At 31.3% G+C, this 15,313-nt stretch overlaps 1 protein-coding gene across 2 annotated transcripts; it reads left to right on the top strand.

Annotated features, from left to right (window-relative positions):
- The first annotated feature begins 3,722 nt into the window (after positions 1 to 3,722).
- Positions 3,723 to 12,682, top strand: SOS1 (sodium proton exchanger, putative (NHX7) (SOS1)). Of its 2 annotated transcripts, XM_078994683.1 has the most exons (24): positions 3,723 to 3,929; positions 4,019 to 4,245; positions 4,640 to 4,690; positions 4,811 to 4,902; positions 5,036 to 5,113; positions 5,451 to 5,608; positions 5,703 to 5,804; positions 5,897 to 6,014; positions 6,111 to 6,163; positions 6,259 to 6,324; positions 6,576 to 6,620; positions 6,745 to 6,800; positions 7,073 to 7,257; positions 8,167 to 8,214; positions 8,325 to 8,432; positions 8,552 to 8,786; positions 8,869 to 9,171; positions 9,249 to 9,346; positions 9,967 to 10,098; positions 10,184 to 10,402; positions 10,553 to 10,759; positions 10,872 to 11,139; positions 11,714 to 12,027; positions 12,115 to 12,682. In XM_078994683.1, exons 2-24 carry the CDS (start codon positions 4,038 to 4,040, stop codon positions 12,469 to 12,471), a joined length of 3,501 nt encoding a protein of 1,166 aa, XP_078850809.1. In that variant the 5' UTR covers positions 3,723 to 3,929; positions 4,019 to 4,037; the 3' UTR covers positions 12,472 to 12,682. The 2 variants fall into 2 exon arrangements, with proteins under 2 accessions (XP_078850809.1, XP_078850810.1); XM_078994684.1 differs by lacking the exons at positions 3,723 to 3,929; positions 4,019 to 4,245 and adding an exon at positions 4,376 to 4,476.
- Positions 12,683 to 15,313: the final 2,631 nt, after the last annotated feature.

Raw genomic sequence — 15,313 nt, 5'->3', positions numbered from 1 at the left:
ATACTTTGTATCAAAATTCATCATTATCAAACTTATTCTTGAAAATTGTGTGTACAAGTTAGGGCTTATAAACTTATAGACCATATCACTCAATGGTTACATGAGACATATTCATTACCCAAGTGTAATACTTAGAAGACCCCTGACTTATGAATGTTAATATTTGTGAGCGAGAGAGTAATGTATAGATCTATACTGGTTGACACTGTTGGATTAGTGTCTAAGTCCATAACTATTTTGGTATGTACTTGACCCGATTATGAGCATGGTCCTTTTGGGTTGCCTTCACCATAGCAATATGTAGGATGAATTAAGGAGAGAAAGGTTTAAATCTGATTTATTAATATATTATGAGGATAATATATTAAAGGAGAAATCATATTGTTTAATTAATATTAGTCAAGAATTAATTGATAATTAATTTTGTGGCTAAAAGAGATTAATTAAATTTAGGGGACTGGACTGCAATTATTGGATAATTGAGTTATTGGGCTAAGGAATGCTAAAGGAATAAGGGGTGAACGAAATTATGATGGGAGCCCATCATATTTTCGTCCATAGCCTTATCCAGAAGGTTCCATGGGCTGCTTAGAGTTTAAGCTGTCCATTAGGGTTTTGACTGAAACCCTAGCAGCCCACACAAGTATATAAAGGACCCCTTAGGCCTCAAAAACATGGACAACTGATTCTCTAGGGTTTCTAGTCGTTTTTGGGCAGCCTCTCTTCTTCTCCTCTTCATCCAAGTTGCATAAGGTGTTTGTGACTCCATTAGAGGTGCAGCACTTGAGGCACTAAGCTTTTGAAGCCAATTCAAGCAAGGAATTGATTGTTATTGCTATATAACAATCAAAGGTAATTCTCTAAACCCCAATTCATATTATAATATGTTAGATCTAAGTTTATTAGTCTTGGATTCAAAGCATGTACAATAGAGAAACCTAGACCAAGCATTAGGGTTTGTATGAGCACATAGGAGTGTTCTTATGCATAAAGCCCATCAGACACCCCCACCTATAATTGCTAACTACAACCTTGATGATCGAGTCACAATGGGTGATAATTATCTATCATTTACGACGTCCAATGAAGCATTGAGAGGGGCATTTTGATCTAGTCGGTAGCTCAGTTATAACAACTCATTGTAATGTTGATAAAGTACTTAATTCATTCATAATATTTTAGATGGGATGACACTTATATACACATTTGAGAACCTACTTTTGTTTAAAAGTACATTTAATTCAAACATTTCAAACATGTGAACTCACCAACATTATGTTGACACTCTTCAAAATTACATGTATTCTCAGGGAATTAAGAGCTAGAAGTTTACACTCACAGAATAATCATGGGATTGCATACTACTTAGTTTAGTATGGTATTTTTATAGAGCAGCCTACTGTTTGAGGCTTGTTTTTGTAGTTTCAAGTTCTTGTACCCCTAGAATAGGGCTTATGTAATTTCCCTTCAGTAATAAAGTTTTCACTTTTATGTTATTTTTTGTATCTGTTTTATGTATGCAATGACTGTGATCTATGATGTTGTCCCACCGCCTGGCGTTTTAGCCATTGGCTGGGGGTGTGATAGTTTTATCTTATCACTATTTGTTTGGTATTCAAACATATTATTTTGAAAATAATAAGTGATTTAGGCACAAATCATATTGAACTGTTAAAATGACTAATTATAAGTTACACTATATAACAAAAGTATTTGTTAAAACTATCTAGCCTAGCCATTCTTTGTTTAGCCATTCTTTACCCAATGATTAATGGTATGTAATGTTATGACCCAATTTCTAAGTCCTTTTATATTGATGAAATATTCGCATTTAAGTGAAGTTTCACATTTATTCACACATTTGTTACATTCTAAAAATATGTGGTGTCGGTGTTGTGTGAAATGTAATGACACAATTCCCTTCACTTGTATATAAACCGCCACAATTTTTGAAATGCATTTTCAACGACTCAGAAGCCCTTTCAACCAAATCAAAAGTTGCCAATTAGTTTGTCGTTAAATTGTCAAAACAAATAGAACACTATCTTTCGAGATTGTAACCATTAATTTGAAATAAAAGAGTATTTTTTTTTTTTCTACGAACCCAATTATCACATATTTTTAGGATCTTGGAAGGGTAAATGGTCAAAATATTGATACTCTCGTTATAAACCACCAAACTTTGACCTAACAACAATACAACTCCAACCTAACTCGAACATTTATGAAATGATCAAACTCTTACCTACCAACAATCTAATACAACTCTTTATGTATACGAACTGGAAAAGAAAATCTGTCCAAAAAAACTTAAATCTAAATCGAAAAAGTGAGAGCAAAGACCATGAAACCTGACTAGTTTAGACCAAACTAGGACCTAAAAGACCACACGGGACCAAACCGCTTCAAGACCATTTTTGTGCACATCTACTCCCTATATATTTTATTTGTAAACGGTACAGTTGTATTGTTCGGAAATTAATTAAAACATATTTCGTTAACATGCGGATGTATCGCGTTTATCCCAATCATAATGAACATCTCAATCATGTGAACCACATTAATTTTTATTTTCTTAGGTGTTTTTTTTTTTTTTGAAGCGAAAATGCCTAAAGTCTGCGAACCACCTCTACAACCCTCTGTAGCAAAAGAAGTAGACCAAACAGCTGCAACATTTAATAAAAGTCTGTTTGTTTTTTAACATTTGCAGACTGCTGCAGTAAGTTAAAGTAAGGTGTGAAGATGTTTGAAACAGTTAGTCTATTGTTGCGCCATGCAACACACGCCCAACAGTTTTTAAGTTAGAAGTCTTCTGAAAAACAAACAGCTGTGAATGACCAAGTGTTGTGCGTGTGTTGCGTGGTGCAATAATAAGTGGTCTGAAGTGATTTAAAAAAAAAACAAACAATACCTTAGTGTTGTATAAAAGCATATCCAATGTTAACTTATTTTATAGCTTTTTACTATTTGATTAACCACTTATCACCGCTTAGTACCATTGTAATGGAGTGTATTGTTTTTTATTTTTATTTATATATATATATATATATTTTTTTTTATTGGCCTCTCAATACATATATTCAATATATATTATACAATATAATTTTTTTGTACATCAATCCCCTTTTTTTAATGATATTTTAAGTTTACTCCCTTACCTATATTCTAATTTTAAATATTTTTTATTTGTTTAACTAATAAATTATTTCTATCATAAATTTCGAAATGATTATATACTAATTTCTAGTGATAATATTTATTTAAAATATTTTGTATTGAAATATTATGTTTTTAAAAAATAACAGACTAAATGAGGATGATTATAAAATATTTTAAATAGATAAACATCAATAAGTTAAATTCATATAAGAAAAACTATTAGAAAAAACTTAATAATTGAAGATACCACTTGATTTAAGGTCAAATTTAATAGAAAAATAAGATACCAAAAATATTAAGTTATAATACAAGTTTATCACTAAAAGTATTCTAACTTTTTATTTTGTCTTTATGTGTCCTAATTTCATAAATAATTTAAAGATAATCACAATAGTGGAAGATAGAAATGAATAAGATATTTACATTTATTTATTTGAATTAAATAAGAAAGAAAGTGACACAAAAGCATCATGTCAACATACGAAATTCATGGCAATATTCTAAGATATTTACATTTATTTACATTTGATTATATAAATTCGTCAAACCTCCATTTGGTTTGTAGTTTGCACTTTGTACATCTAAGAAACCAAATTCATGGCAATATTCTCGGTAGGAGTATCGTGTAATATTCTCTTTCACTCCAATTTCACTGGATTTTGTCTTTCTTCGATTGCAATAAGATTCAAATAATAAGTGTGTAGTGTTTGACTTGACTACTGCTAAATCACTCTGCCCCTGTCTCTTTCAATTTCTCTCCTGATCCTAAGGTTTGTTTTTTCATCCCCTTTTACTTTGTTCATCTGCGTATGTGTATGTGTAAGAATAGACATGTCTTTGTTTCTGGTGATGTATGAAGGTTTCAATTGGTGTTGGCAATGGTATCGGTGGTTGAAAGCCCATGGCCAAACGTGATAATAGCGGCGGAGGAGGTTGATCCTGAGTCGTCTTCAAATCCTACAAACGCGGTGCTGTTCGTTGGGATTTCATTGGTGTTAGGAATCGCATCGAGGCATTTACTTAGAGGAACTAGAGTTCCTTATACAGTAGCACTGCTCGTTCTAGGCATCGCCATGGGATCAATAGGTTTGTGTAATTCGACAATTACGTGATCATTTTCTTCATTCGTTGTTTTGATTTGATTTTGCGTGGAAAAAAACAATCGGAGTTCACGATTTGATGTATGTGGTTCAGTTGAACTATAACAGCATACTTTCTCCAGCTGAGGTTTATGATATCTTGTTTCCTTGGTTCTCGTTTATGATTTGAATCGCTATATACTCCATACACAGTTCAAGATCAACTGATTGAAACAAAGTAAGCCACTGAAAAGGGTTCAGTGTTCTTACCAATTTCAACCTAATATATTTGATGATAAATTAGATTTTTCTCGTAGATCACATTAGTTAAAGTAACTATTGCAATATTTTTATGGGAAAAAAGGAATTACTTACTAACTCAAAAGATCTTTATTCTGTAGAATATGGAACAAGCCATCGGTTAGGAAAAATTGGTGATGGAATCCGGATCTGTAAGTTCAATCAATCAACTTCTTTTCTTCAAATGAACTTCAAAAAAAAAAAAAAAAAAAATCTTTTGTGTATGTTATAGTTGCTGTATGCTTTAGGTAACGTATCTGGTTCATTTGCAGGGGCTAATATTGATCCTGATCTTCTATTAGCTGTTTTTCTTCCTGCTCTTCTTTTTGAAAGTTCATTTTCAATGGAGGTGCATCAAATAAAGGTTTGATTCTATACTTCTTTATGATAGTGTCTGTAATTTCCAAAACTCTCAGTAATTTTTTTTTTTTTTTTTTTATTTTAAAAATGTAACTTGTAAGATTATTCTTTGAAATAAATTCTACTTTTCTTTACAGAAATGCATGACACAAATGATAATTCTTGCTGGACCTGGGGTTCTAATATCCACATTCATTCTTGGAGCAGCTTTAAAGGTTTTCTTTAGGGTTTTGCTGTTTAAGATGCCATTTTCTGTTTTCTAAAAAGTGCAAATTACAGAAAAAAAACATTATAATTTGTGCACTATAGCAGTTTAACCACTTATACTTTATTGTTTTCTGTCAAACCATAATAGTTTCAGACATTTTTCCAAATCAACCAGTTTGACCTGATATAACTACTCAAAATTGTTAATTTAGAAATTTAGGTATAATAGGTCAAATGGTTGATTTGGAAAAATGTCCCAAAATATATGGCTTTTTTTTTTTTTTTTTTTCTTTTTTATAATTTGAAGTTTCTCCTTTTAAGAAGAACCAAAATATATAACTGCAGCTAATTTTTCCATATAACTGGAGCTGGAAAACATCATTGTTGCTTGGAGGACTTCTAAGTGCTACAGATCCTGTTGCTGTTGTGGCTTTGTTAAAAGAACTTGGTGCAAGCAAAAAACTAAGCACAATTATAGAAGGCGAATCATTAATGAATGATGGGTATCAATTTTCTGTTCCTCAATTACCTTCCCTGATTCCATTCCAATCTTTTGTGATTCCATTCCATCATAACAAGTTACATTTTTACATTCAGGACTGCAATTGTTGTGTATACACTTTTCTTCCGAATGGTAACTGGATCAACCTTTAGTTGGGGTTCTGTCATCAAGTTTTTAGCAACAGTATCTCTTGGAGCGTAAGTTTTTTTTTTTTTTTTTTAAATCTTGAATTGTTTATATGATTTTTATGGTTTTTTTGATAATGATTATTTATTTGAATTTGAATCAGTGTGGGAATGGGTATTGCATTTGGTTTGGTGTCTTATTTGTGGCTTGGATTTATTTTCAATGATACAGTGATAGAAATCACATTGACTCTTGCTGTTAGCTACCTTGCTTACTTTGCTGTATGTTTCCTCTTAAACGTTTATATTCAGTTTGTTAAATACATTTTGTATAATGAGTTAATGACTATAATCTAAAATTCTATCTCCTTTTGATAGTCTCAAGAAGGTGCTGATATTTCTGGAGTATTAACAGTGATGACTTTGGGAATGTGAGTTGAATTGCTTCAAGCCTTTAATACTCTTTCTATATCTATACACTGAAAACAATGCTAATTTTAATTGACAATATAATATATATGAACAGGTTTTATGCTGCTGTTGCCAGAACTGCTTTCAAGGGTGAAGGACAACAAAGCTTGCATCATTTCTGGTATTTTCATACTCTTTAATTCTTGTTATCATACATAGGAATCAACTTTAAAGGACAATGAATTGTGTAAAATCTTTTTGAGTGGATTTTATTTTCTGATATTGCAGTTGTTTTATAAGATTTAAAGGGTTTCCTTTCAGCAAAATTTTGCATTCATTTATCTTTATTGCCTTCTTAAAACATGCATGATGAGAGTATGAGAGTACCAAATCTTTTGTAATACCCTTTTTGCCCTTCATTTTGAAATGCAGGGAAATGGTGGCATATATTGCTAATACACTTATCTTCATCCTGAGGTATGCATTCCCACAACAGAAATTTCTCTATTTCATTATTTTGAGACACAAACTTTGTGTGTGTGTTACTTAACTATGAGAAATACTTGATTTTTTTATTACTTTTATTTCTTTTATTCTGTAGTGGAGTAGTCATAGCTGAAGGTATACTCGGAAGTGACAGTATTCTTAAACATGAAAGTAAGCTCTCTTATCCATTACACACTGACTAATCCTTTTTTGAACTGAATGAACAGCCTGAATATGAAAAATGACCATTTTACCCTCCTGTCTAAAAATTGTCGCCACTGTTTATTAAGTCAAAACAAAACACTACAACGTATCTATAAAGATTACCTCTGGTTTTCATTAAGTCCACTAAGTCAAAAAGAAACAACACCTTAATTTTTTCCACTTTCCCTTTTAGTGTTTAAGCAAATATTCATATATATTTTTATTATCTGTTGACACAGAAAGTGCTTGGGGATACCTAATCCTCCTGTATGTTTTGCTGCAACTCACAAGGGCAATAGTGGTTGGATCATTATATCCATTTTTGAGATATTTTGGTTATGGATTGGATTGGAAAGAAGGAATTGTACTTGTGTGGTCTGGTTTAAGAGGTGCTGTGGCATTGTCTCTTTCTCTATCAGTCAAGGCAAGATTTTCTTGAAATTTATATAAAAAAATCTTGAAAAAAAAATTGTACATTTTGAATCCTGGAATTCCACCTTCTTGTTTTTCTATATTTGAAATGTTTATGATCTTGCTATATTATTTTCCCGTTTCCATGTCCATGGAAAAACTGAAACATACATGTGATTTAGTAGTCAACCCTTGGTCAAAATAAAGGTCTTTTGCTCATATGAAGTATATTAATCTAACATTGGTATTTAAAAAAAGTCGAATGCAAGAATTAGCAATCTACTTTTTTTTTCTTCCTATTATAGTATTGTATTTTGAAAAACCTACCCAATTATAAAAACATCATCCAAATGCACAACGATTTTTTGAGTAGATTATTTAAAATAGAGTAAATTACACGAATGGTCCCTATGGTTTAGGGTAATTTGTGTGTTTGGTCCCTAACTTATTTTTTTAACTCGGAAGGTCCCTACTGTTTGTTTTTGTTATGTGCTTGGTCCCTGTCTTACCTAAAAAGATTATTTTGCCCTTGATTTTTTAATTTATTTAAATAAACACACCCCGAACCCCACCCCACCCCACCCCCCTCACCTTATCTTACCTACCCCATAATTTTTTCCTATTTAAATAATAGTCTTTTTAGGTAAGACAGGGACCAAGCGCGTAACAAAAACAAACAATAGGGACTTCCCGAGTTAAATAAATAAGTTAGGGACCAAGCGCGCAAATTACCCCAAACCATAGGGACCATTCGTGTAATTTACTCTTTGAAATACAATGCCTTAATAAGAAAGAAATTGGAAGGATGCTATAATGAACAAATAACTGGAACTTATTTATGTTTTCAACCCTCTCTTTTATATTTAAACATTCTTAAATACTTGAATTTCATAACTAATTCCTTTTTATGTTTATTTCACAGCAATCTAGTGACACATCAATATACATTAATCGCGAAACAGGAGTATTGGTACTTTTCTTTCACTATATTGTTTCAAATTTTATATATATATACACACACACACACTATACTATACTATACTAGATCATTTGAAACTAATTGTTTCCTCAATTATGCAGTTTGTATTCTTCACTGGAGGAATTGTGTTTTTAACACTCATCATAAACGGATCAACTACTCAGTTTCTTTTAAGCATGCTAAAAATGAATACCCTTTCAGCAGCTAAGGTACATAGAACCATCCGATTTACAGGAAAAAAAGGGCAAAAGTGTCCAAAAATATTATTATTACAAAATGTTGTTGTTTTTTTTTTTAATTGTTAAGTGGTTTTGGATATTTGTGGTAGAGGCGTATACTGGAATACACCAAATATGAGATGATGAGCAAAGCTTTAGAAGCATTTGGTGATCTTGTAGATGATGAAGAATTAGGTCCTGCAGATTGGCCCACTGTAAAGAAATACATCACCTGTTTACATGATGCAGAAGGAGAACGTATTCACCCTCACACTAATCCATCAGATAATGATAACGATGTGGAACACATGCATGTACTCGATATACGTATCCGCTTCTTAAATGGTAACCAACTCAACTCTTCTTAAATGACTATTTTACCCTTACTCATCAGTTCATTGAGATAGTATCCGTTGTCATTTGTTAGGTGTGCAAGCTGCTTATTGGGGGATGTTGGAGGAAGGAAGGATCAATCAGTTCACAGCAAACATTTTAATGCAATCTGTAGATGAAGCACTTGATTTGGTGTCATCTGAACCCTTATGTGATTGGAATGGATTGAAATCAAATGTTCATTTCCCTAATTATTATAAATTTCTCCAAACAAGCACTTTTCCTAGAAAGCTTGTGACATATTTCACAGTTGAAAGGTTGGAATCTGCATGTTACATATCTGCTGCTTTTCTTCGTGCTCATAGGATTGCTAGACAACAACTACATGATTTCATTGGTAAGCATCTTTTAATAAGAAAAAAAATAAATACTAAGTTTGTTGAGGTACTAAAATTATTATACTTCTTATTGTAGGTGATAGTGAAATTGCTTTGGCTGTAATTAATGAGAGTGAAACAGAAGGAGAAGAAGCAAAAAAGTTCCTTGAAGATGTTCGCATTACATTTCCACAGGTTACCCTTTAAACAATATTCTCATTTCTAGAAGACTCATGTGCTTTTTCTTTTGGACTTAATGAATTTCAAAAACACTTAATCTAGACAGAATGACTCGACTGCTTAAACAAAACAAAAAATTGCATGCCTTTATGCTAACATGCTCCTTGTCATTGTGCTAACCTGCACCTGAATTATCTAATCTACAGTTTAGTGATCCTGTAGTTTGAAAATGGAATAATTACATGTTTAGTCCCTGTCCCTGTAGTTATATACTATTGTGGCCACTTTAGGTTGATTACAGTTTTTGTCCTTATAGTATCAGATATTTATAGAAATAGTTTCTGCTTCCTGTATTATCAAATATTTGTGGAAATGGTCCCTATGGAATAGTGTAATTACAGAAATTGTCCCCTGTTTCTTAAAATTACAGATTTGGTCCTTGTTTAATTGAAAAGTTACAAAATATTTATTCTATTTGATAAATGATGTCGAAAATACAAGATTATAGGAATCCGATGTTATTAGTTAATGAATAATAAATACTTGAAGGCAAGATAAATGATATCGAAAATACAAGATTTATGCAAAATCATGTATAATAATTTATAATTTATAATATAATGATGATATTTTAGGTTTTACGTGTTTTAAAAACAAGGCAAGTGACATATTCAGTGCTGAATCATCTAATTGAATACGTTCAAGACCTTGAAAAGTCTGGATTATTAGAGGAGAAGGAATTGGTTCATCTTCATGATGCTGTCCAGGTAAATATTTTCTTCCCTAATTACCCTTTTTGTTAGTTTAAGAATTGACAATTAGTTAATTAATTATTCTGGTTTTTTAATGCAGACTGACTTGAAGAAACTTTTAAGAAATCCTCCTTTAGTTAAGATTCCCAAACCACATGATTTGATTAGTGCAAATCCTTTATTAGGAGCCCTTCCGGAAGCTGTTCGTGAGCAAATTGTGGGGTCCACAAAGGAGACAATGAAACTACGTGGGGTGGCCCTTTATAAGGAGGGATCCAAACCTAATGGCATTTGGTTGATTTCTAATGGTGTGGTGAAGGTAATTGATCCATTTCATGGAATGAAAACAATTTTTTTCATTTTTGATAAATGGTTAATATATATATATATATATATATATATATATATATATATATATATATATATATATATATATATATATATATATATTATTTATTTATTTCTACAGTGGGGAAGCAAGAGAATAAGAAACAAATACTCATTGCATCCAACATTTTCACATGGAAGCACTTTAGGCCTATATGAGGTGTTAATTGGAAAGCCTTACATATGTGACATGATTACTGATTCTGTAATAATGGGCTTCTTCATTGAATCTGAAAAAATACTTTCAGTTCTTGGAACCGATAATGCAGTTGAAGATTTTTTGTGGCAGGTAAGTAAGTTGAAAACAACAATTTCAGTTAATCTGGTAAAAAAGTAAAAACTATATGCTATATAATAAACAAATAAACAAAATATTATATGCTATGGTATTTTGATTACAGGAAAGCTCAATCATACTATTGAAATTGTTGCTTCCTCAAATATTTGAAATAATGACAATGCATGAGCTGAGAAGTCTTGTGGCAGAAAGATCAAGTATGAGCACGTATATAACAGGAGAAAGCTTTGAAATTCCTCACAATATGATTGGTTTATTATTAGAAGGATTTATAAAAACACAATCCACTTTAGAACTTATTACTCCCCCAGCTGCTTTATTCCCTACTTCATCACCTGACAAAAGTTTCCGAGTCTCAGAAATAGCAGCAGGTATTTTAAATATCCATTTTTTTTTTTTATATAAAAACTCAGGTTGTTGTACTGTGTTTGGTGTGCACTGGACTGAGACTGAGATTGAGATTGAGACCCAGGCTGATGTTAACGGGACAAAATTGCAATTCTTTGCCCCGCCCAAAAAAAGGTGGGACAGGGACTCACTCTCGATCTCTCACTTGTGTAAAAAGACGTGAATGCCCCTCTCCTCCTCCTCCTCCTCAATCATCAAAAATATCCGTAGGAGGCTTGTCCAGTCCAGTCGTGTCCTATCCTAAAAACGCAATCTGGACAAGCTTTCTAGGGCTATTTTTGACGATCGAGGACGAGGAGGGCATTTACGTCTTTTAACAAAAGTGAGAGATCGAGAGTGAGTCCCTGTCCCACCTTAAATTGGGCAAAATTTTACGGCTATTTTCCATGAGGAGGGCGTTTTTGTCATTTTACACACAAGATAGCATTTCATGTCCCAATCCCACTTTTCTACTACAAAAATTTCTACCTTTTCAGTTTTGAGTTATAACAATGATTAATTTCATCATTTGTTTTTTTTTTTTAACGTGTTAAAAAGGTGCAAGTTTTACGCATCATGTGACATCATACGTAGTGGAGACAAGGGCAAGGGTGATCATGTTTGAGATTGGTGGATTCGAAACACTTCAAAGAAGGACATCTTCATTAATATCACATAATGCCGAAAATAACCCTGGAAGATCATCCCCCTCAAGGGAACATAGTGGACTAATGATCTGGCCTGAACGCCATATTAAATCAAGACAATTTCTTGAAAATCCCAATCTCAATCAGATCATCCATCCAGATCATCATCAACAAATGAACAACTTTTCAGCCCGAGCAATGCAATTGAGCATGTATGGAAGCATGGTATGTTCCTTCATCTCAACTTTGTTGTAACATGTTTTAAAAAGCTTGTTGAGATTGTTGATGTGGTCCATATATTTTAATAATCAGATTTCAAACGAAAGACACAGTAGCATCCATGCGTCTCCAAACAGAGAAACAAAACCACCGACCACAAAGGCGTCTCAGCCTCAGTCTCACAGTAGGTCTTATCCATGGGTCCCACCGATAGAAACCCGGCGGTTGATTTCCGTGAGATCCGAAGGGTCAGCGACAGTTGGAAGAAAAGTGAGTGTGGGAGAAATGAGGGGCCCGGGCCCACGTTTTAACCCACCGTTAGAGACAAATGAAAACGAAAACGAAAATGAAAATGAAAATCAGGAAATGGGTTATTCAAGTGATGATGATGATGAACATATTATCAGAATCGATTCACCAAGTACACTCTCTTTCACAAGACCTCAATAATAAGGACCTTTTTTTTGTTTTTTTTTTAAACCTTTTTAGAAAATTAAAATTTCTAGAGGTGTTAAAAATGTCAAGTATGGTAATAATATCTCTGGTGTGGTGTTGTAATTTGTAAAATTAACAAATCAACTACGTTTCCTTTTTTGTTTATATTCTTTTAAGTTTAAATAAATGGGGCCCACCAACCAGTCTCAATCTTGGATTTGGATCATGTATTATGTTAATACTTATTTTGTTATGATCATAATTAGTTTGTCTGAAAAGTAATACTAGTAGTTTTCATAAACTTATACAAAGATTGCTTCCGCTGATTTAAACGTGAGAACTCCTGCGTAGATTCGATTCTTACCAACTCCAAGATCACACTGAACTAAATATCCGGTTGGGTTTGGATGATAAACAGACATGAAACTCAGGAATCACATAACAAAATCATTTTTTTTTTTACAAATTTGTTGTTTGAAACTTTGAATTCAGGTACTTTTAGAGTTCAACCCAAATATCCAATAACTTTTTGTAGTGTCAATTGTTTGTTTATATAGTCGTTCCAAACATATATATATATATATATATATATATATATATATATATATATATATATAGGATTCTAGACAAAATAAAATATAATAGAGGCCCTCGAGTTTTTTTTATCTAAATGAATATGACCAATAATTTTATTAAAATTATATATATAGGGTTAGGATTAAAGATGAATCATAACGAGTGTAAGACCAAATTTACATTAGATTAAAAAATGAGTGGTTAAGATGAGGATGACATGATGGTAATTAATTTGAATAAAATTAATGATTTTCTATACAATAATGATAGATTGATAAAATTAGCTAATAATTTTTTTTGGAAAGTGAATATATTAAGGGATACAATTTGAACTAGATTTCAAAAAATAAAATTAGATTTTATACATTTTAAGTTAATTAACGCCAACAACATGATTGTAATCGCAAACGGCTAGAAATTCTTATACACATAATGATTATTGTGTGCTGATTCTTTAAGAATATGGTATGTTATATTCTTTATACATGATTAAATTAGTTAACACCGTTGATTAGATTATATTCTTTGAGAATGATTGATAACTTCATTCTTTCATTTCATTTTGTTGATTAACACATTCTGCTAAGAATTATGAAAAACTAATACAAATTATAATGCGATTCTTGTAAGAATGTGCATGCTTCTATATTAAAAATATAAAAATTAACAAGTACATTCTATGAGAATGGAGTATATCCGATTAAGAATGTACACAGGCTGTCAATAAAAAACGTTTTCAACAAACAAACCTATAATCCAAATCTTTCTCGCAGATTATGTGAGAATGATTGAGAATACGTGACGATAAGTGAGAACGACATTCTTAGAGAATGTTTTCCATCAAATTCAACTCCTCCTATTGCTGTCATCACCTTCTTGCATCCGGATACAAAATTCTTTAAAGCATTATTAACAAAAAAACCTAAATAAAAAACAAAGATCATTATGAGTAGAATGTTTTTTTATCTAACTAAAAATTCTGTGAGAATGAGCACTAAATTTTATAGTAATCAGTGTTTAAGAATGTGTTTTATCAAATTTATCGAAATAAATTTAGCAAAAACTGTCAAAACAATGTTAGCAAATTTATCTAAATTTTATAGGAATCATTCTTTAAGAATGTGTTTCATTGTCATTGCCGAAATGTAATCGTTTTACAATTTAGCAAAATTATAGGCTTTTTCACATTGTTTTAATTTTAATAGGTAAAATAAAAATAAATAAATAAATAAAGTGACTTGCGTGTATATAAAACAAATACTCTGACATGGAGGTCCATTTGAGTAGTGTTAAACAATGTATCACTTAGACCACCACATGGGTCTTTCTGCAATGCCACTAAGCTATTTTATAATGCCATTTGGATTTGTTCTGTTTATATTGCATGTAGATGACTCCTTTGTAAATTTGAAAGGCTTGCAAGCATTTTATGTCTATAATAATAATATATTATGCATTTAACCGTATATTTCTATAAATAATAATATTTTAAGAAAAATGACGATTTCAAAATTATCAGGCATTTCAATATCTATAATCAAACATAATTAATTATAATTGTTATGAATAGATTTATTTTTATACATTTTCATATTAAAAATATAAACATAAATTTTATTCAAAATATATAAAATGGTTGGTGACGTGACAATAGGTCCCATTTTGAAAAAGTATAAATATTTGATTGATGTGAATGATTATTGCAAAGATAATGTGACAAATTTGAAAGATAAGTGATATTGCATGTGTGTGAATGGTCTTATACCAATTTGTATGACTCTGTATTTCAGGTAGGGATGAAAATCAGTAATCACATACCAAAATCATTTTTTTCACAAATTTGTTGTGGTTTGAAACTTTGAATTCAGGTATTTTTAGAGTTCAATCCAAATACCCAATAACTTTTGTAGTGCCAATTGTTTGTTTACAGGGTTGTTCCAAACATATATAGGATCGAGACAAAATAAAATATAATAAAGGCCCTCAATTTTTTTTTTTATCCAAATGAATATGACCAATAATTTTATTCAAATTATATATGTATATATATATATATATATATATATATATATATATATATATATATATATATATATATATATATATATATATATATATCTAAACTATTTTGTTTTTACTAACTATTGTGTGATATAATATAATTCACAGATCTGGACCACCAAATGAATATAATTAACGGTCATGATCTGAGGGTCTATGATATTACAATAGAGTAACATTGATCATATAATCACATAACTTTCAGTAAAAGGGTATTTTG

This window comes from Lactuca saligna, chromosome 5 (genome assembly GCF_052625555.1).
Source record: "Lactuca saligna cultivar CGN05327 chromosome 5, ASM5262555v1, whole genome shotgun sequence".
NCBI lineage: Eukaryota > Viridiplantae > Streptophyta > Magnoliopsida > Asterales > Asteraceae > Lactuca > Lactuca saligna.
The sequence above is the reverse complement of the archived record's forward strand: the minus strand, read 5'-3'. Positions and strand labels throughout refer to the sequence as shown.